Source organism: Orcinus orca, chromosome 14 (genome assembly GCF_937001465.1).
Source record: "Orcinus orca chromosome 14, mOrcOrc1.1, whole genome shotgun sequence".
Lineage (NCBI taxonomy): Eukaryota > Metazoa > Chordata > Mammalia > Artiodactyla > Delphinidae > Orcinus > Orcinus orca.
The window spans coordinates 84,139,687-84,160,027 of record NC_064572.1 but is presented as its reverse complement, the minus strand read 5'-3'; the positions used below and the strand labels follow the sequence as shown (position 1 = coordinate 84,160,027).

Here is a 20,341-nt window from a genome sequence, read left to right as displayed (position 1 = left end):
CTTGTTCCTTCATCTGGTACGTAGCCCTCTGCCTTTTCATCTTGTCTACCTTTCTGTGTATGTGGTTTTTGTTCCACAGGCTGCAGGATTGTAGTTCTTGCTTCTGCTGTCTGCCCTGTGGTGGATGAGGCCATCTCTGTTACTTTTGATTTCATGGCTCACTGATGGCTCGGACTCTTTTTCTAAATAGCCCATCTGTTTACTTCCCGGGACTGTGATTTCTCAAGGTCTCATCCTTGCCCCAGGGTCTCCAAATGAACAAGGAGTCCACCAGTGCTCCTGGCTAGTGCCCTGGAGAGGCCAAGGGGTCAGAATCCAAGAACGGAATCCCGAGGCCACGCTCTTCTCCGTTTTAAATCTTGACAAAAGAAACCAAAAACAGGGACGTTCAGCTTCTTTTCTCCATGGTGGGGTGAAAGCCACACCCGAGTCCTCTAGCAGATGCCTGGGTTCTCTGCAGGCTTTCTCACAGCCCCCCTCAGCCCAGCACTACTTGCTTTCACAGTAACTGATCTTTCACCGGCAAATCACGTGTCAGAGGTGGAGGCCAGGCCCGTTCCACGCTCTCTCCTCCAGCAAGAGGCCTGGGGATGTGAGGAGCCGCATGCAGCACCGGGGGTCCTTCCCCAGCCCGCAGCGGGATCTCTCCCAGTGTTCCCAGGTCTCTTGATGGGAATGGGGGGACTTTATCAAATCTGAATTTGGGACTGGCTTTTGAGTTACACAGTTTGCTTGAAATTTTGAGAAATAGCTTAGTGGTCAAAGTTTGGGCAGCAAATAAGTAAATTTGTACTGTTCATTACCTTGAACTCCCAGCTACAAGGAGGTTAAACTGCTTCCCAGGTCCCCACAGGCTCTGTCTCCCGCCTGCCAGGAACATGTTGGAAGTGAGACAAGTGAAAGCCGTTGAGTAGCTCATAAATCCTTCGTTTCTGGGGTAGAACAATCCAGCAGCTTCATGCTGTGTGATTTGCTTCTTTGTGAGGCCTGGTGAAAAACACATGTATTCATTTTAATGTGACTTTATTTTGCAAGGACAAGGAGAATACCTCACTTTGAATAAATGGATTTATCTTTGTAGGTGGCTATTAAGCATATATAATAAAACTACACCATTATTGATGTCATATAAACTTATAAGGGAAATAAAGGGATGGAGAAAATTAGCCTTTGGTCCTTACTTGTACTGGCAGATAGCTCTTTCAGCATCCTTGTCTACCATTTCTGTCATCTGCGTCAGTTTCAATTGGTTCGTTTTTCTCTTTATTATGGGATATATTTTCCTGCTTCTCATGCCTCATGATGTTTGTTGGATGCTAGACATTGTCCACTTTACTGGGTTGGATACTGGGTATTTTGTATTCCTGTAAATATTCTGGAGCTTTGTCCTGGGTGGCAGAGTGATCCTTTCAGGTCTTGACTGTAGGATTAGTTAGGTGGCACTGGAACAGTGTACATGTGGGGTGTAGTTATTCTGTGTTCCCCCCCGCCCCCAGAGTCCCACGAATCATGAGGCTTTGCAGCCTGGCTGGTGGGAACGGCCGTATCTGGATCCCGTGTGAGCACTGGGCGCTGACCCTCTGCTCTTCTGGATGGTTCCTTCTCTAGCCTGGAGTGGAGTGAATGGGCCCTGCTGACTGACTGAGGGGCTCTCGTACATCCTCTGAGTCCTCGCTCTAGAGCTCTCTCCTTTCAGGAGGTCCGACCTGCAGGCTTTGGCCGCCTTAGTCTTCCCGGACCCTCAGCACCCTCTCCATAATTCGAGGAGTCTGGCAGCTCCCCTTGGATCCCCTCCCAGCACCGCAGCCTGGAAACGCTCTCAAGGCAGTACGCTGGGCAGCCCTCAGGCTTACCTCGAGGTGCCCCCCTCTCAGGAATCACTGTTGTTCGTTGCCTGATGATCTCTGTCTTGCGAACTCTTGTTTCATATATTTTGTTCATTGTTTGGTTGTTTTGTGTGGGAGGGAAAATCCAGTACCTGTTACTCCATCTTGGTTGTATGAGACTTTGTAATTATTAATTTTGTCTTCCCTATAGCCCCGGAAAGCTTGATGCAGGCTTTGGAAGACTTAGATTATCTGGCAGCACTGGACAATGATGGAAACCTCTCTGAATTTGGAATCATCATGTCAGAGTTTCCTCTTGACCCACAGCTCGCCAAGTCTATCTTAGCATCCTGTGAATTTGACTGTGTAGATGAAATGCTAACAGTCGCTGCCATGGTAACAGGTATTCCTTCCACGGCTCTTTTGTACTGTGTATCTGCAGCAGGTATAGATTTAAATGAGATCCATTTGAAATGATAATGAAATATTTTAGTAGTTTGAAAATGTAAAGTTATAAGAATTGCCTTAATATGAAAAAATCTAAATAAAAACCCAGTGAATTTCTTGAAGCAGACAGGTGATAGCATACCGAGTTCGCTTTTGCTGAAGTGATCGGCACAGATCAAGAAAAGCGTGTCACGTGTGCGTGTGTTTTATTTCCTACCACCTCATTCATCTTGGTTTATAGGTTTTAATTGATTCTTTTACTGGCAGGACAAACCAAAGGCTATGCTGCATTAGGTCCTGAGTTCTAATCCTGTCCCTGGACCGGGGGCTGTAATATTTACAAGCAGGGTGTCTGCTGTGCTGAGCAGACCTGAGAAAAGCTAACACACAGGATTAAGGAGAAGCACAAGATGACGGCTCACCCTACAGTTCTCTGATTTCTTTGTAAACAGGATAGCATGTTATTCACAGAGTAAGACAGGAGCAGGGCTACAAACAGCAGTGAGCCCCCATCCGTGTCCCCCCCCTCCCCCGCAGCCTGATGTGCTAAAGGGCTAAAGGGCACATCTCATTATTGCTGACCTTCTGTCCTTTTGCATCTTAAAGCTCCTAATTGCTTTTCGCATCTGCCCCGGGGAGCAGAGGAGGCCGCTTTGTCTTGCTGGAAGACGTTCTTACATCCTGAAGGAGATCACTTCACCCTCATCAACATTTACAAGGCCTACCAGGACATGGCTCTGAATTCCACCAGCGAACGTAAGTGAACGCTTGGCCTTCTCACAAATTACCTCCCAATTCCACCTTTCCTTCCCCAGACGAAGCTGGGTTGTTATTCGTCCAACACCCTTTGTCTCCAGCCCCCTTGGTCATTTGAGTGGGATGGCGCTTGAGGCCCTCAGGCACCCGCAGGTGAGCGGTAGAGACACGCCTCCTGCGCCCACAGAGGGCGGGCCTGCATCCACGGACCGGCCTCCAGCCCGGCAGCCTTCAGAGCGAGCTCACTGGGGACGCAGGGACAGGGGACACAGACTTGCACAGCACGGCTCCTGTCCTCTCGGGTCCAGGGAGGAAGGAAAGGAACTGCCATGTCTAGGTGCCCACCGGCCAGAGCTGTGCTTTGTGCCTTTCATAACATGGCATGCTCACTACTGGCTGGAGAGAGAATGTGGAGCGTTCAAAACAAAACCAACCCCAGCTCCAGGTAATAGTAATGAACAGGCTGATGAGCTGAGGGAGGCTGGACCCTGGCGGAGGAGGGGAGAGGGGCGGGTAGGGCGTCCAGGGGAGAATGGCCTGGGGCAAAGCTGCGGCAGAAGTCCTGGGTACGTCTAAACCACGGTGGGTATGTTCCCGTTCCCAGTGGTGAGGGAACGGAAAACTCCTCCACGTGAAACTCCTGTGCTGGGCCTTAAAGACAGGAAGGGGGTCTCTAGGGGCAGACGGGGCAAAGCAGTGAGGCGGACACAGCCAGAGGGGAGCTCCCTTCCTACCAGGAGGATTATTCTCACCTTTGTTCTCCACGATGCTGCTTTTACCTCCTTTGCTCCAGCAGATGGTATGGAAAATGTTTAAAGTGAAAAGTATGACAGCAGTCAGAGCGGCAGAGCAGGGAGTTAGTTTTTCAAAGCTGAGCAGAAAAAGTTGTCAGTGGAGCCAGAAAGTACATGAGGGCCTTGGCATCTTTGGAGGGCAAGCTGGTGGTGGTCGTCGTTGGACCAAGTGCAAGCACTCCTGTGGCTCCAGACGGGCCTGAGTGGACGGGAAGGACCAACGGAGGTCTGCAGCCCACTCTGCCAAGGCCGCATGCGCTCGCAGGCCAAGGCGAAACTCTGGGCCCAGCTAATCACAGATGGCAAGAAGGAATAACTTCACGCTGATCCAGGGGACTGAATTTCGATACAAAACTTGCAGCTAGGGTAGGCGAGCTTAACTGTGACATCATTAATTCCCGAATCAGCCTAGTAGTAATCCTTTTCTTATAATTAAGTAAAGTATGTGAGATACTTTCATGGATCAGAGGTATCTGTACTGTAAGCTTTTTCCCTCCCAGTTTGATTGAATGTCATGGGCACGTACATCCTCGCCATACGCACACTGGACAAAATGTTGATCTTGAGACAGTCTCTTCTGCCCCTTATGAGCCAGATGAGGGTGATATATAGTATTGGTCAGCGCTAGGGACCTGCACTTTACAGTTGGTGGGCTCGTGGAGTCCCCCAGTCACTGCAGGTCCTGCCAGCCGGCACCCTCTCCCTTCCCAGCGGTGCCAGGGACAGCCACTCCCGCGGCCACCGAGGTCCCCGTCCTTGCTGCCTCCCTCGCACTCACTCGTGACAGCCTTGTTAGGAGAGGACACAGGGACGCAGAGGCAGAGCGCCTTCCCACCTGGGCTCTCTCAGTTATGACAAGTCATTTCTAAATAGCTTTTGTTTGTTCCTTCCTAGACTGTGTTGAAAAGTGGTGTCACGATTACTTCCTCAACTGCTCTGCACTCAGGATGGCAGATGTAATCCGAGCCGAACTCTTAGAAATCATCAAGCGAATCGAGCTTCCTTACACAGAACCTGCTTTTGGCTCAAAGGAAAACACTCTGAACATAAGGAAAGCTCTTCTGTCTGGTTATTTTATGCAGGTAAGAATGGATCAGGCCACCTGTAGTGTGCTCTTCACAAAATTTCACATACTGAGGACATCCTGTCAGAAACCTCCCACTTAGGATGATTACTGTATTGATGTTAACTTTGAAATAAAACTAAAAACCCTTATATGTTACTAAAGATTTAGTACTTAAATATACTTCCCCGCAGGGGAACGGAGGACTCAGCTAGAATGTTCTGTCAGGAAGACCTTTCCCATCGCGGAGGAACTGTTACAGCACTCTTTGGCTGAACGTATAGTCCCTCATCTCACCTGTTTGCTCCCATGTACCTGGTGACGTAATGCCCAACAAGAAGTAAAGGCGACAGCCCATTTGTTTCTTTCCCGGCGTGGAGGTTGACTAACGTAGCGCCTCTAAACTAAAGCAAGTTACAGAATTAGTATGCACCACCTAAACTCTAAAGCACTCTTAATGGAGAAAAAGGACATTTTAGCATGGATTTCCTCATCTGTATGGAAGAAGTAAGGCTACCTGCATCACAGGGTCATCCTGAGGATTAAAGGAGCTAAAACGTCAAGTGTAAAGCACTGCACACTTGCGAGCGTGGTCCATCATGCGACAGGGAACGTGCTAGCTTTATTTCTTGACCAAAACATTCACCTTTGTAGCTGCACTATTTTGGCATGCTGCCCTGAAATTGATAAAATTAGTTAACATCCTTATTATCATCACTGGCTCCAAGTTTTGAGCAAAACATGTTTATGTCTTATTTTCTGTATCTGAAACTAGAAAACATGGGCGGCAAATCTGTAGTTTTAACTATTCTGTGTGAAGTATTTTGGAATTTTTAAAACAAAATATTTTTGTGTATCGATCTCCATACTAATACAAAATCCTTTTTTCTGTAAAACGCCGCCTTTTAGATTGCTCGGGACGTCGATGGGTCAGGTAATTACTTAATGCTGACGCACAAGCAAGTTGCACAGCTGCATCCCCTTTCTTGTTACTCTGTCACCAAGAAGATGCCAGAGTGGGTTCTCTTCCATAAATTCAGCATATCTGACAACAACTACATCAGGATCGCCTCAGAAATCTCTCCTGAACTGTAAGTTTAACGGAGAAAAAGGGGGTTTCTTTGAATTCATACATGAAGAGCAAGTGACAAATTTGGTTTTTTACATTTTCAATATAAGTTTATACTGCTACCAATCTAAATTATGTTGAGAGTACCTACTAAAGGCAGGTCTCTGTAGATGACTAAGAAATACTCACGCCTCTGAGATTACAGCATAAAGAGAGAACACGGTATAGAAATGTACAGCAAAGCACGATGCACCTTAAGAGGAACAGGGCCAGCAGGTGCAGACCTTGAGCGTAGCAACCTCTCAAAACAGACAGGCCACTGAGACTGGAGCAAGTGGGGAAGAGAAGGGGTGGAGGCCAGGCTGAAGACAGGCAGGTAGCAGAGGTGTAGGGTATGGGCCACGTAAAGAGTTTGGAGTTGATCCTAAGTGCAGTACAAAGCAATTGGAGACTCCGTTTTAAGCAAGGGTAACCTCTTCTCCATGTATCTTAAAGATCCCTCTGGCTGCTAAGTGAATGGGCTATAGGGACAGCAGTGAGAATGCAGACTAGCCTCAGAGGCTGCTGCAGATGCCGGACCCACTGTGAAGGTACCACTGCCACTTGGGCAGTGTGATGTTCTAGGCAGGAACCAGGAGTAACTACAGGTGTGTCCAGCTTCAGCAAATGGACATGGTATGGTATTAGTATGAGATGCAGATACTCCCTCTTATGCACCCAGAGTTCTCCCAAGCATCTGATCTGACCTGTCGCAAAATTGTGATGGGCCTTGGGGGAAGTACCCGTTCCCCCCGGTGATGAGAGTGGGGGTGTCACTTCCGCTGTGTGGCATGACCCTAGAGGACCCAACTTATCCTAGAAATGCAATTGGATTGTTTCCATGTACACCACAGAAAGTATTCATTCTACAAAAGCAGACCAAGCCACTGAGAAGTTCACACTAATCAAAATTCTACAAGCAGATTCTCCAGGCCTGGGAAGCGTCCACTCATGTTTGGTACCTCTCACCAAAAATAATAATAATAATTTTTTGTTTTAAACAGATTTATGCAATTGGCACCACAATACTATTTCAGTAATCTGCCTCCTAGTGAAAGTAAGGATATTCTACAGCAAGTGATGGATCACCTATCACCCATTTCAACAATGAAAAAGGAACAGAAAATGTGTGAGAAGTGCCCTGAAACTACTGAACAAAGATGCACTATACAGTGACTCTCAAGAACCTTCTACACAAAACCTGATGTGCAATAAATATCCCAAAGGCAGCCCAACAGCTGGTCCACTGGAGTGACGTGCAGACATGACGTGAAGATGGATGTCATACCCTGCAAAGGATAGTCTTGAAAAGAATAAAACTTTTTGCATATTATTTAACAACTAAAAATAGAAGTTTTTATTGAATTACTACTCCATGTTTTTCTTCTTATTGGAAAAGTTTTTAATCAACCATTCTTAATTTGACCAAAATCTTAAAAAGCAAAGATATTTTGTAAATGTGTCACAGACACGGGTGACAGAACCCTACTTTTTGTAGAGGACCTTAATCTGAATAAAGTCATGAGTTTTTCAGTAAATCTCCACTAAGTCTTCTGGTAATTTTTTTAAAAACAAGCCCACCACTGTCCATGGGAAATGGGTTAGACAGATAGATGTTCCTTCAGTTTATCCATGATTTCATTCATTTTGTCGCTTGGAATTAACATCACAGTTCGCAGGGGCTTCATTTGTACATCATCAAAGGACCATCGGCCTCCCAGACACGTGTCGCTCTCCTCCTGCACTGAGTAGTTGAACTTCAGGATTGCCTTCTAAACCAAAGAACCATAAATTTAAAGTTCAGACAAGCTAAAGGCAAAACTCACTTAATTGATAACAAAAAATACTATGTTTGGCATATGTAGTAAGACTGACAGCTAAAGGAAGCAAAACACATAATCAAGGAAGCTCAAATGGGACAGTCAGGCAGACGTTATAAAACACTCACCAAATAGATTTCTAACTTACATGAGGAGTATGGATAGAAGTGTTCCATTTCTAAGAGGGGAACAAGCAGCTAAGTAATACTAACACTACTACTGTTTACAATTCTGAAGTCGCTCATATTCATGATCTCGTTTGATTCTCAAAATAATCTCATGATACACAAGTGAAATTAAGACTCATAAAATTTGACAGTTAATGAGAAGAATCATCTTTAAATGCTGGTCTTACCCACTGTCCCAGCTGCTTCCTCAGCATAAAGCTGTTGTGTGAAGACAGGCAGGTCCGCGTAACCAGCCCATCTTAAAACACCCGTTACACACGTCCCTGACATGGTCTGCCTGAAGTGCTGAGGCACACATTTTTAAAAGTTTAATTTTCACTTATTTACTTCCCGAAAACCAAGGACAGAGCTGAATGTATAGTGCTTTAGTCTTTAGTGGACACCTTAAAATAAGTGATATCATCCAATCCAGGAAAATATGTCCTCCTCAGAGATGTATTTAACATTTTTGAGAGGAAGGCAGCATAAGAAAGTAACATGCTCTGGTATCTGGTTGTCCGTCACAGCACAAGCTTTTACAGGGAGAAACTGCTAGAAATCCCACCAATGGGGTGGCCTCCAGGACTAAGGGCACAGGGCGGCACATGAGCCAGCACCGGGAGAGCAGGGTCCACCCCGTCCTCCACACCGACCAGATAGTGGCTCCAAGCTCCCTTGGACTCAACGTCCCCCATCTGTGCACACAGGCTGATGTTCGCCTCCCAGAGCGGTTTGAGAATAAAGATCTCACAGTAAGCATGTCGTCAGCATGGTAATCACCTCCTCCCCACTCTCACTGTGTTACTAGCTCCTAGCTGCTGTAGATACAGAAGTTTAAAAACAGAAGGACTTTGACATAAAATGGGAGAGCAATAAATCCTGATTATCATCAAGAAAATCCTTATTTACATCTAAACAAAGAGATGGAACACGATGGGCTTACCTCATAGAAAAATTCTTCTTCTGCATTTGCAAACATTAACTCATCTTTCTTTTGGTTGCTCAATTTCTTTTTGGAATTGCTTTTTCCTGCTTCCACAAACGTCTTGCTAATCAGAAGGTAGAAGGAACACTTCCCACACGGCTTGTTAGTTTTGTGCGCCTCTGCTAGTTCTTTCCTACGAGGCATACACACACACAAGGTTTGGCTGATGGGTGAGGCGAGACCCATCAACAAACCAGAGCACAGAGAAAACCGGTGAGGCCTCTTCTCTGGGTTCTGCTGTGACGCAGGCTTAACGGACAGACATTAGATCTGGATGCTTCTAAAGCAGTGGGTTTTCTTTATGTATCCAGGTGCACATTCAATTGATTGTGGCAGCACCTTTTATAATAAATGGTACGATGACTCTCAGATTATGCTCTGAGCTGTGGATACACAGCAACTAACAGAGGAATCTCAAGTTCACACGTCACTGCTCTGTTAAAAAATACCTAAGAATCTGGATTTTCTAAATCAACAAACATTTAACTGAAGCACACAAAGGCACATGGCCATGACCAATGCCATTACAGCATGTGACCACTACAATCTCCAATCACCACGTCTGGGACTCATTTCTGACCTCCTGCAGGAATGGCCAGACAGATGCCCCAAACTACCACAGTCAATGAGATAGCAATGAAGCCTTTAATTCTTTTCTTCCTTTCTTTAAATCATACAATAACCCTGTGCATCTGACTAAACAAAAATGTAAAGAAACTCAGAACAACCCTCTGCAGCTTTCTTCAATAGAGGATCAGGAGAAAGCAGATCACGCTCTCCTGAAACCAAACAGACATGAGCTCCAGCTGATCAGAAAAAAGACAACGCAAAACAAAACACGCTTGGGCCCCAGAAGTACAATGTGAGTATCAGCTGAGGGTATGAGAGTAAAACTAAAAAGCGATGCGTCTCCGAAGGAAAAATGGGAAACCGAAAGGCCTTCAGACGGTAGTTACATTCGCGCCAACTATTTCCAGGGAGATCACAAAGAAGTGCCGTGACCTCTGAGAAATAATATTCCGTAAAGCCTGGAGGCCTGCCTGTAATTTTATCCTCCTCTATTTCAAAGCACGGGCGATGCCAATTCTTAGCCCTTCTTACATTTAAAATATTCTTGTAAACTTAAAACTCCTGAATTAAAAAACAAAATAACAAACCCTGAGAAGCCAGAGATGCAGTATCAGGACCATGGTTGCATTAGTCATAAAATATCCCAGTGGAATTTAGGAGTTGTACTGTTTGTTATTGTTGTAATTATTCAACATTTTATTTGTGTTACAGAAATCTATCTGTGAAGAGGGTTAAAAGCTTTAGTCAAATGGAGGTAAAAAGTCTATATGAAACTCAACAATTTTTTTTTTTTGATGGGATTTTTTTTTTTTTTTTTTTTTTTGCTGTACGTGGGCCTCTCACTGTTGTGGCCTCTCCCGTTGCGGAGCACAGGCTCCGGACGCGCAGGCTCAGCGGCCATGGCTCACGGGCCCAGCCGCTCCGTGGCATGTGGGATCCTCCCGGACCGGGGCACGAACCCATGTCCCCTGCATCGGCAGGCGGACTCCCAACCACTGCGCCACCAGGGAAGCCCATCAATTTTTATACCATTTAAATCTCTAAGATTATTAAGCCTACTATCACAATATTCCTAAGTAATTAAAACTCTTTTAAAAAGCCAATTATTAATAATGCATGCATCTCACAGGCACTCTCACCACTCATGCTTAAACCAAGGGCAGAACTCTTTCTATACCAAAACATGCCATTTGAAGCACATTTCTCACTGTGGGGAGAGCACATTTCTGAATCCACTTGGGGAAAGAACTACCGTTCAAAGGCATCTTCCAAAGTGTCTTACTGAAGCTGCTGGTGCATGGGCAGCGCTATCTGTGCAGGAATGTTAATGAATCTTTCACTCAGCAGAAAGCCCACAGGCCTGGTGGCGTCATTGAAAAGCTTGTCCAGCTGTTCAACCATACTCTTTTCACAGTTCTTCTCGCAGAGGCGTAAAATAAACTCTTTAATTTGTTCAGCAAACGGGGTACCCTAGAAAGCAAAGAGAAGGCTCACTTTTTATTACAGGCCATCACTTACAGGAGAAAACTCCAAAGTGAGAGCTATCACTTTTTATCTTACAGGTAAGGGCAGTTTTCTGCCAAAACCTTTAAAACCTTATATGTCGTCAGTGTTGATTGCTTAAGTATTTCTCTAAAGTAACTACACCTGGTTATTTACCATCCCATAATCAAGGGTCAGAGAAGGTTATACTAACACTCAGACATGCTGGGATGGAAATTCTAATCCATCTCATAAAGACAAATGGAAGTAACTGGAAAAGTTCAATTAAAAATTACGATAAAGTATAGCCTGCATCTTATTCTAAGGAGGGGAAGCTGCTGGTTGTTTATTAGAACTCATCAATAAGTCAATAAAAAGTAACGAATGAAAATACAGATAAATGTCAGTAAGTGTCCTCAACTTCAGAAATCAAAACAGCTGCAGAGACAGCAAAACAGCTCCTGTGTCAACACCAACATCAGGACACCCATTCCTGAAAAGCCAGGTGACGATTCTCTATACCACAGGCAGTAAATGACTTTAACTGGGTACAGAGTATTCAAAGGAAAACAAAAACACCTTCATACTGAAAAAAGGATTACAATAAGATTTCACAAGAGCACACATATTTATAGTTAATATCATGGTCTGATATAAAAGATACTTTTATCATGCATTAAATAAAATTAACTCCTGAGGGTTTGGCCTAAGGAATAACCATTCTGATGCCAGTCAGGGAAACCCACCTTCCTTTCAGTTAAATTTAAAAGGCTTATGAAGCCAAAAATCCCATCTTCATCCACATCATCATCGCTGTCTTCTGAAACATCCGTTTGCTATTTTAAAAAGAAAAAAAAATTAACTTTATATTTGGTTGGAAAGAAGTGCAACACCAAGTCTTGGAATCCAGGCCTCGTTTATCTTTCCACTTTTCAAACGATAACTTTGTTTTACTGTCATCACCTCAGAAAAGCACCGTGGGCTAAAATTGTGTGGTCTTGTTCACATCACTTTACCTCCCTTGATTCTGTCCTCTTCTTACATTCTGGATGATCTTCTGCTCTAAATTTCTTTTTACTAGACTCTTAAGACATTTTCCTCAATGTCTTATAAATCCAGAACAGATAAGACCTCATGAAGGAAACCATTTTAGTCTGTTTTCTAAGCGGTCTGGCTGGAGCCAGCCCAGCCTTGTTTCTCTGTGGGTCCACCACACTGCCTCACCTAAAACGCATGCTTCCTGACCACCGGCCGGTCCCCACCACTGGGGAAGAGGAGCAATGCCTCCGTGTGCACAGGTAGGAGAGAAGAAAACGAGGGCAAGAGAGGAAATGAGGAATCGAGAAAACAGAACTAAGAGTGAGATGCTTGACTCCACCTTGAACTTCCTGGCTCAGCTATACTCGACCCGACACATAGTCCACATTTTCTTTTACCTGTTGCTTGTTTGCTCGTCCCAGCTGTAAACTCCTCTGGCAGCATCCCCGGCCCCCAGCACAGAGCCAGGCCAGACTAAGTCCTTGGGGAACAAGCGCTGAATGAATGAAATAAAATGAGGCTGCTGCTCTTCCACCGAAGGACAGCAGGGACCCAGGACGGCCCGTCTGTCCCTGAACTTGTTCTGTGCGAAGCGGCACCAGCACCACGGGCTCAGCCAGGTGCGGTCGGCAGCGCCAGAGCGCCCCCCGGTGGCCGGGGCCTCAGGGCAGGAACAGAGAGCGGAGCGGAGCCTGCCCGTGGGGCGGAAATTGAAGCCGACAGAGCTGCGAGAGGGGCCTGGGCTCCCCGGAGGCCGGCGAGGGAGAACGCGGCTCCCGGATCCAAGCTGACGGTGCCACGGAGGGGGCCTCAGGCGAAGGGGCAACCAGGCTTCACAGCAGAACACTTCCACTGAAGCTGACGGTGCGGGAATACGAAGGGGGGGCGGCTGCGGCGAGGCCCCGAAGGCCTGGGTCACCGCCAGAGCGGCTGCCAGACGCGGGAGAGAGGCCTCGAGCTCAGCAACGCAGCAGGGCGCCGAGGCAGCTCAGGAGAGACTGACGCAGTCCCGGCGAGAGGACCAAGGGCACGTCGGCTCTTGGAGGAGAGGGGAGAGGAGCGCAGAAGAACGTACTGCGTGAACCCGCCCTGGTCCTCCGAGAGCAGCACGGCAGCTCCCGTGCACGTCAGAGGACCCCCGGCCACCGTGGCAAAACTTGCATGGTGCCGACGGACGGAAAGCCGGGGCAGGAAGAAGGCCCCCCAGTGTGAAGCCCTGAGACTCCCAAACCCCCCGTCGATGAAAAGCAACGAGCACCCCGGAACCCACTCGGCCTTCCTCCCCCTGGACAGGCCGCCAGGCGCGCCCCGCCGGCTGCCACTGCTCCGTGGCGCGGGCCCCGCCCCCGTCTCCCCCCCCACCACCACCCGCCGCCCCCGTCTCCCCCCCCACCACCACCCGCCGCCCCCGTCTCCCCCCCCACCACCACCCGCCGCCCCCGTCTCCCCCCCCACCACCACCCGCCGCCCCCGTCTCCCCCCCCACCACCACCCGCCGCCCCCGTCTCCCCCCCCACCACCACCCGCCGCCCCCGTCTCCCCCCCCACCACCACCCGCCGCCCCGCCCCGGCCTGGCCCGAGGCCTGCCCCTCCCAGCCCACTCCTTCCCTCTCCCGGGCCTCTTCACTCAACACAATTCTTCGTGGCAGCCGAGTTCTGAGCAACCCGCTGCACAGACACCCGGGCCCTGAGACTCCAGCCTCGCGCCAGCCACGCACACGCAGTCCCCAGCCCACCTCCCCTTCCCTCGGAATCGCCTTCTCTAGAAGAGTCCAAATCCCCCCAGTTCCAAAGCCTCCAGAGAAGGCTCTGGCAGTCCCTGTCCTAGGAACAAGAAGCCTGGGTCCCTGGGACACCGCAGGTGTCTCTGTGGAAGCCAAGGAAGCCATAATTGTAATTTAGACTTATTTGTGTAATTATCCAATGAAAGGCTGAATCCCCCGACTAGAGAATAAGCTTTTTCAAAAATAAAAGCAACTGCTTCTCATCAGTATGCATCAGGTCTCGGGACACTAATCAGCTAGAGCTCACGTGTGTCTGATCACAGAGCAGGCAGCTGCTTCTCCCCACCGCGCTACCGAGGTGTCACCCTCTCATCTTCCTGACGTTGTGTGCTACAGGTTCTGAATGTTGGCAGCAGGTCTGAAAAGCGTCTGTTGTATTTAGTAATGAAGATGTTGGTGATCCCATCAGTTTCAGGACATCGGGAGAGTGTTGGGGGTAAAAGCCAGATTAAGGTGTTTAGGAGAGGAGGTGGAAATCAAATGGAAAATATCTTTCAAGAATTTTGGCTTTGAAAACCAAGTGAGATGGCTGAAGGTGAGGTCGTTTGAGTGGCTGGAACCTTAGACCGAGGTGGAGTTATTTTGCTTTTTTACAATAAGCTAGACGATAGGTGCTGGGAATAGAAAAAAAGACTTCAACGGGGACAGTTACGCATACAGAGTACAAGCCGTGCACCAGATGCTGTTCTAAGCATCTTCTCTTGTTCACCACCCCCCCACACCTACGAAGCAGGCACCATCCTCATCCTCATCGTCAGAGATGCCCGTGGAGAAAGATGAAGGTCACCGTGCAGACTGCATTTTCCACAGAAGGCTGAAGCGATTTTTTCTGTCCCACATTCTCTTCTGACAAAGTGACCTAGACACTCCTCCCACTGAGGGGGGCGATCCACGTGCCCTCCCCTTGGATCTGCACAGGCATCACGTCTGCTATCAAATGAATGGTGGAAATCACCCGGTAACATAAGATGCTCTGCACTTCTGCCTGGCTCTCTTGGGTAGGGAGGCCCACACTACAGAGACTGAGGCCCATGGTTCCAGCTGGGCTCCCAACAGAGACACAGGAGTGAACCATCTTGCAAGGAAATCTGCCAGCCCCGCGCTGAGCCTCTGCAGCTAATGTGCCCGGAGCGAATACGAGCTGTCCTCACTGAGCTCTGTCCAAAGTGCAGAGTCATGGGCCAGAGTACTGTTGCTGTCCTGACTCGAAGCTGCAGGGCAGTCTGTCAGGCAGCAGAAGAAACGTAGAGCCAGCGGAGAGTACACGCAGAGGCGGGATTCGTCCCAGGCCTGCACCCTCCTCCTCCAAGTGCCACCCCCTGCTTTGCATGACACCACTCAAGGCTTTCCCCCTTTTCCCTCTCCTGTCACTCCTGAGTCTCCTTGGCAGGTTCTGCCACTTAGCTCATCCCCCCAACTAACGCTGTTATGACCAGACTCTGTCCCTGCCCTCCCTGGACAACTTCAACTACTCCCACAACTTCAGTGACCATTTATGTGCTGAAAATGCCCCAGTCTCCAGCTGCTGCGCAACATCTCACTTGCATGTATCACAGGCAAATCAAACGCAAAATGTACAAATCCAAGCTCGTGTTCCCCTCTTAACCTGATCCTCCTCCATGCTTGCTACCTTGGTTCTCCAGCCAGACACTAGGGTATCATCCTCAACTCCTTTTGCACTCACTCTCAGACCCAACCATTCATTAAGCCCCGTCGTATTTCACCTCCCCAATATCTTCTGAATCAGCCCACTTCTCTCCCTATCCGCTGCCACAACCTAGATCACTGCATTTAATAACCCTGAATTGCTGAGATGGCCTTCTAACCAGTAATACTTTCCAATTTGAGTTTCTGGCCTACTTGCTATAAAACAGGAGGAACTTAGGATAAAGAACTAATTTAATCAGAATAAACACAACTGTCCTGCTTACCTTAATCACACTCCCGATATGGTTCTGTTGAATTAAGAGATCTGTTAGTTCTGCAGTGTTCACAGGAGCTTTTAGGAAAAGCTAAGAGGAGAAAAAAAATATATTTTAAATTAAAACCAAAGTATGGGACTTCCCTGGTGGCAGAGTGGTTACGAATCCACCTGCCAATGCAGGGGACATGGGTTCGAGCCCTGGTCCGGGAAGATCCCACATGCCACGGAGCAGCTAAGCCTGTGCGCCACAACTACTGAGCCTGTGAGCCACAACTACTGAGCCCGTGTGCAACAACTACTGAGCTCGAGATCCACAACTACTGAAGCCTGCACACCTAGAGCCCGCTCTCCTCAACGAGAAGCCACCGCAATGAGAAGCCCGCGCACTGCAACGAAGAGTAGCCCCCACTCGCCGCAACTAGAGAAAGCCTGCACGCAGCAACGAAGACCCAACGTAGCCAAAAGTAAATAAATAAATAAAAATAAATCTATTAAAAAAAACCTAAAAAAAAAACCAAAGTATGATTTCTAATAAAACTTCTAATTTCCATATTCAAATAAAAATAATGAAATTTCAATGATTTGACCAGGAAGATGACCCAGAAAAGCAATCCCAAGAGGAAAGAAAAGCCGGAGCAAATCAGAGCAGTCAAGGAACAGAAATTTGAGACGAGGCAGAGCCGGTGGTAATACAGGGGGTCTTGGGGAGAGGAGCGGACAGGGAGGAGAAGAGAGGGGAGGAGGGTGGATTGGACACCGGAGGCTCTGAAGGGTGGTGAACCAAAGCCATCTTATGTGGGGTAAAGGAATACGGAGAAGCAGCAAGCCTGCTGCTTGTGGCACCAGATGGTGGAATCAGTGACAGAGCCATTATGTGAGAATTCCTTTAACCCCACAAAGCTTAGAAATGAATTAGAGAAAAACAGAATAGCTCAAGTAATTAAAATATGAAAGGGAGAGTACTTTAGAACACAGAATACTTAAATATTTTAATCAAAGGAAGGGGTCTGGGAGCAGAGGCACAAATAGGGGAGTTAGCCCTGGAAAAGAAAACAATTCTTCCTTCCAGGCAAAGTGGAGAGGGTAGGAATGGGAAGTCTAAAACAGAAAAAATGAAATCTGACAGAACTTATATTGAATGGCCTGGAATTTCTTAGAAGAGCAAATCCGTGTGTAATGAATAAAAGACAATACCTGCTGCAGTAATTTCTTAATTCCGTCGTAATCGTTATCTGAGATAGAATAAGCTTCGAATTCAATATTCACTTCCTGTAAATGACACACAAAATAGGTCAGCATACACAACTCACTAAGATAATTCAGGCATTATGTTCCCTCCCCACCTCATTCTTTTTGGCTCTATCTCCATCTATGGAACATGCCAGAAAAAGGACAAGAAGAAGAAAATGTTACCAAAAGAACTATAACTGCCTAGGCTTCAAAATAAGCAAACATTGCCAAGACTGCCATCTGCACAGATGACAAAGCACCTTCACACCATCTCCTCATTTGAAACAAAAGCCTGAGAAGAACAACGCATTCAGAGTGACCTAGTTTTGATGTTGAGAAAGTCTGTTCTGGATAAAGCAAATGAGAAATTATTATTTACCTGACTGCAGTAAGAGTGAGCAAAGAACAAAATCACTTCAAAAGTCCTTGGCATTGCCTAGAGCTTGATTCAGCCCATGGATTTGAGGCCACGCTTCATTCACTGGGCAAGAATTTACTGAGTACCCCTCTGTACCAAGCACTGTGCCAGGCACTCAAGATAAAAAGGTGAGTAAAGTAGACATGAATGATCATGCCCTCCTGGAGCTTATGGTTTAGGTGAGAATACCGACATTAAGGAAATAGTCATGGAAATAAATATAGGCTTACAACTATGCATGCTATAAAACACAGGTAAACGGTGCTATAACAGCTTAAGAAATAGGAGGTTGGAAATTCAGGAAAGGCTTCCCTTAGAGAAGTGACACTTGAGCTGGGAACCTAGGACCAGTAAAGAGAGTTCCTGGCACAGCACAGACGAAGGCCCTGAGGCAGGAGGAAATATGGTGAGTACAAGTAACTGAAAGGTGTGTGTAGCGAGGCTCCCTCATCTATCTCTGTAAAACAACAATAACAGACTCTAAGACGCAATGCCACTGAAATATTCCATAAATAAATGTAAGGATTACTTCACTCCAAAAAAAAAAACTTAAAGGCTTTTAAGTGCTAAATAAGATCAGTCCTTGAGGATCCTAAATCATGTATTATTAGTATTACTATTATTGCTGGAGGGTAAATTCTCACAAGCAGAATTACTGAATCAGAGGATTTATACATATTTTAAAGTTCTGATGTTGTCAAATGGCCCTCCAAAAAGGGTGCATCAATTTATAGTCCCACCAGCAGTATATGTAAGTGCCTATTTTCTTACACTATCATCAGTGATGGTTACTACACAAATTTCCAACCACTGGCAAACTGATAGATTATCCATGTTAACGCAAGAAGCGCTGAGTTCTATAACCCGAAGTTAGCAAAAGCCAGTTAAAGATCTAAATAAAAAACGGTGAGACCGCATTTAAGGCAAGGGGTCAAAGTAAAGAGCTGCTTTGTAAGGGAAAGCTCTGTTCCACGGAAAATATATTATATACCCACACCACAATCACAGCACTAATCCTGCACCCATGCTTGCCCTGCTCATGTTTATCTCTGACTTTATTCCCCCATCACCCTCTTCCTTATTCTGATCCCGCCATATTAGCTGTCTCTCTGTCCAATAACCATGAGGACTTTGGATTTTCATACAAATGAAATGGGAAGCCATTGGAGCGGTCAGAGCAGGGAAGTGAGAACAGATCTACATTTTTTCTTTTTGGCCGCGCAGTGCGGCACGCAGGATCTTAGTTCCCAGACCAGGGATCAAACCCATGCCCCCTGCAATGGAAGCGCGAGGAATCTTAACCACTGCACAGCCAGGGAAGTCCGTAGACCTACATTTTTAAAAGATCTTTCTGCTGTGGGTGGAGGAGAGATTGTAGGGGAACAAGAACGGGAAAAGGCATGCCAGTTAAAAGTTACTACAGAAGTCCAGGCAAGAGATGGTGGAAGGGTGGACTTTGACCGTTGCAGAATCACTGATGAGAAACGTCTGGATACTGAAGGTAAAGCCAACAGAATTTACTGATGCGGGATGAGGAAAAGGGAGGAATTACAGTTAACTTTCGGGTTTTGGATTTGAGCAGCTGGTGAATTTGGCAACCATTTACGTAAGCAGATACGTTCGAGGGTCCCTGAGAAAAAGAACCAGGAATGGCTTTCTTGACATAAGAGAGTCCTAGCTCCTCCTCAAATGATATCTGTAATATCTGAGTTCTGCAGGAACTAAGGCCCCCACCCAGGTGGAGGACCGAATGATGATGCTGACCCTCCAGACTTCAATCAGCTAAAGCTTGGACTCCTTGACCTTTGCCCCAATTTTATGCTGAATTCGCCTCTGCTCAAGCCCCCTCATGAATATGCACGTACCCTTAGCTTAAAACAGCAGCGCTGCTGTTTGGGGGAGACACTGCTTGGGGAAAGACCCCCGGTGTTCTCCTTACTTCTGCTGCAAGTAAGAAATCCTTCCTCCTTCTAATCTGCAGCTTGGTTGTGCTTACTGGCTCGATCACCCACCAAGAGGTGAACCCAGTTTTCAGGTAACATTTAGAGAAATGGCAAAGATTAGGATCAGGGGCATAAATTACCAACTCTGCCCGGCGGGTGTTAAGTTCAGGGCTACCTATTAGCCATTCCGGGGTCTTCAGGACCTTTCTGTCCTAATTATTCATTCAACAAGTGTTAACTACCTCTAATGCCAGGCTCTACGGTAGGAGCCAGTTCTAGCAGAACATATCACCAGGACTTGGTCTGAGGAGCAGAAAAGACAGCTTAGTTGAGATCTGACCAAGGAAGGGAAAACACTGCAGGAAAAACGCAGCGCGCAGAAAGGAGAAGGAGGCTGGCCTTCGAGAAACGGGAAGGCGGCCGCCATGAGGGAGGCAGGCACCGCGAACCCGGCGGGGAGCTGCGCGGGGAGGGCAGAGGATGAACTCGGGGCCCCCGGCGGCCCAGAAGGATTTGGGGCTTTAGCCTGAGAACTAAAAAAGGCCACCGAGGACGGTGCCGTTGCGGCGGTGGGAGGGCCCACGCACCCGGCCGGGACAGGACTTACAAAAATAACTTTCTGTGGCTGCAATATGTAAAAGACAGAAGTGGAACCTGAGTGAGAACCTTTTCTCACCTCCAGTTTCTGCTTAAGGACCCTCAGGTACGGGGAAGTCGCTACTCCAAGCAGCTCACACACTCACATGGCTTTGGTTGTTGGAAAGTTTTTTCCCAGACATAAGCCAAACCGGGGTCGCGCGTGTTTCTCACCTCATTGACGACCTCGTCGTCTTCATCCTCCTCTTCGTCACTGTCTTCATTGTCTTCGTCCTCATCCTCGAGTTCATCATCCTCGTCCTCATCGCGCGGAACCGAAAACCCGCCGTCCAAGGCACGCCGCTTGGGCCTGGACGCCATGCTGCCGGCCCCACTGCGCCTGCGCAAC

The 20,341-nt window shown here is 47.3% G+C and overlaps 2 protein-coding genes across 5 annotated transcripts in view; one reads left to right on the top strand and one right to left on the bottom strand.

Annotated features, from left to right (window-relative positions):
* Nucleotides 1-7,538, top strand: part of DHX32 (DEAH-box helicase 32 (putative)) — a 52,212-nt gene extending 44,674 nt beyond the window's left edge. For all 4 annotated transcript variants that reach the window (XM_004265718.3, XM_033420746.2, XM_033420745.2 and 1 more), the window contains 5 exons: nt 2,038-2,229; nt 2,880-3,029; nt 4,718-4,905; nt 5,796-5,977; nt 6,999-7,538. In XM_004265718.3, coding sequence (XP_004265766.1) covers nt 2,038-2,229; nt 2,880-3,029; nt 4,718-4,905; nt 5,796-5,977; nt 6,999-7,170 — 884 coding nt within the window. In that variant the 3' untranslated portion in view covers nt 7,171-7,538. The remainder of the gene's footprint in view (nt 1-2,037; nt 2,230-2,879; nt 3,030-4,717; nt 4,906-5,795; nt 5,978-6,998) is intronic.
* BCCIP (BRCA2 and CDKN1A interacting protein) lies at nt 7,325-20,313 on the bottom strand. The gene is made up of 7 exons (XM_004265719.3): nt 20,167-20,313; nt 16,960-17,034; nt 15,773-15,853; nt 11,765-11,854; nt 10,819-11,006; nt 8,925-9,099; nt 7,325-7,766 (listed from the first exon to the last, which is right to left on the bottom strand). Exons 1-7 carry the CDS (start codon nt 20,311-20,313, stop codon nt 7,596-7,598), a joined length of 927 nt encoding a protein of 308 aa, XP_004265767.1. The 3' UTR covers nt 7,325-7,595.
* Between the last annotated feature and the right edge of the window lie 28 nt (nt 20,314-20,341).

Bases quoted from the DNA above. Each gene is read 5' to 3' on its own strand.
- BCCIP (XM_004265719.3), bottom strand. From the start codon at position 20,313: ATGGCGTCCAGGCCCAAGCGGCGTGCCTTGGACGGCGGGTTTTCGGTT. The intron at 17,035-20,166 runs GTGAGAAACACG...TGTCATTTACAG, and splicing joins ACGACGAGGTCGTCAATGAG to GAAGTGAATATTGAATTCGA. The intron at 11,007-11,764 runs GTGGGTTTCCCT...TTTGCTTTCTAG, and splicing joins TAAATTTAACTGAAAGGAAG to GGTACCCCGTTTGCTGAACA.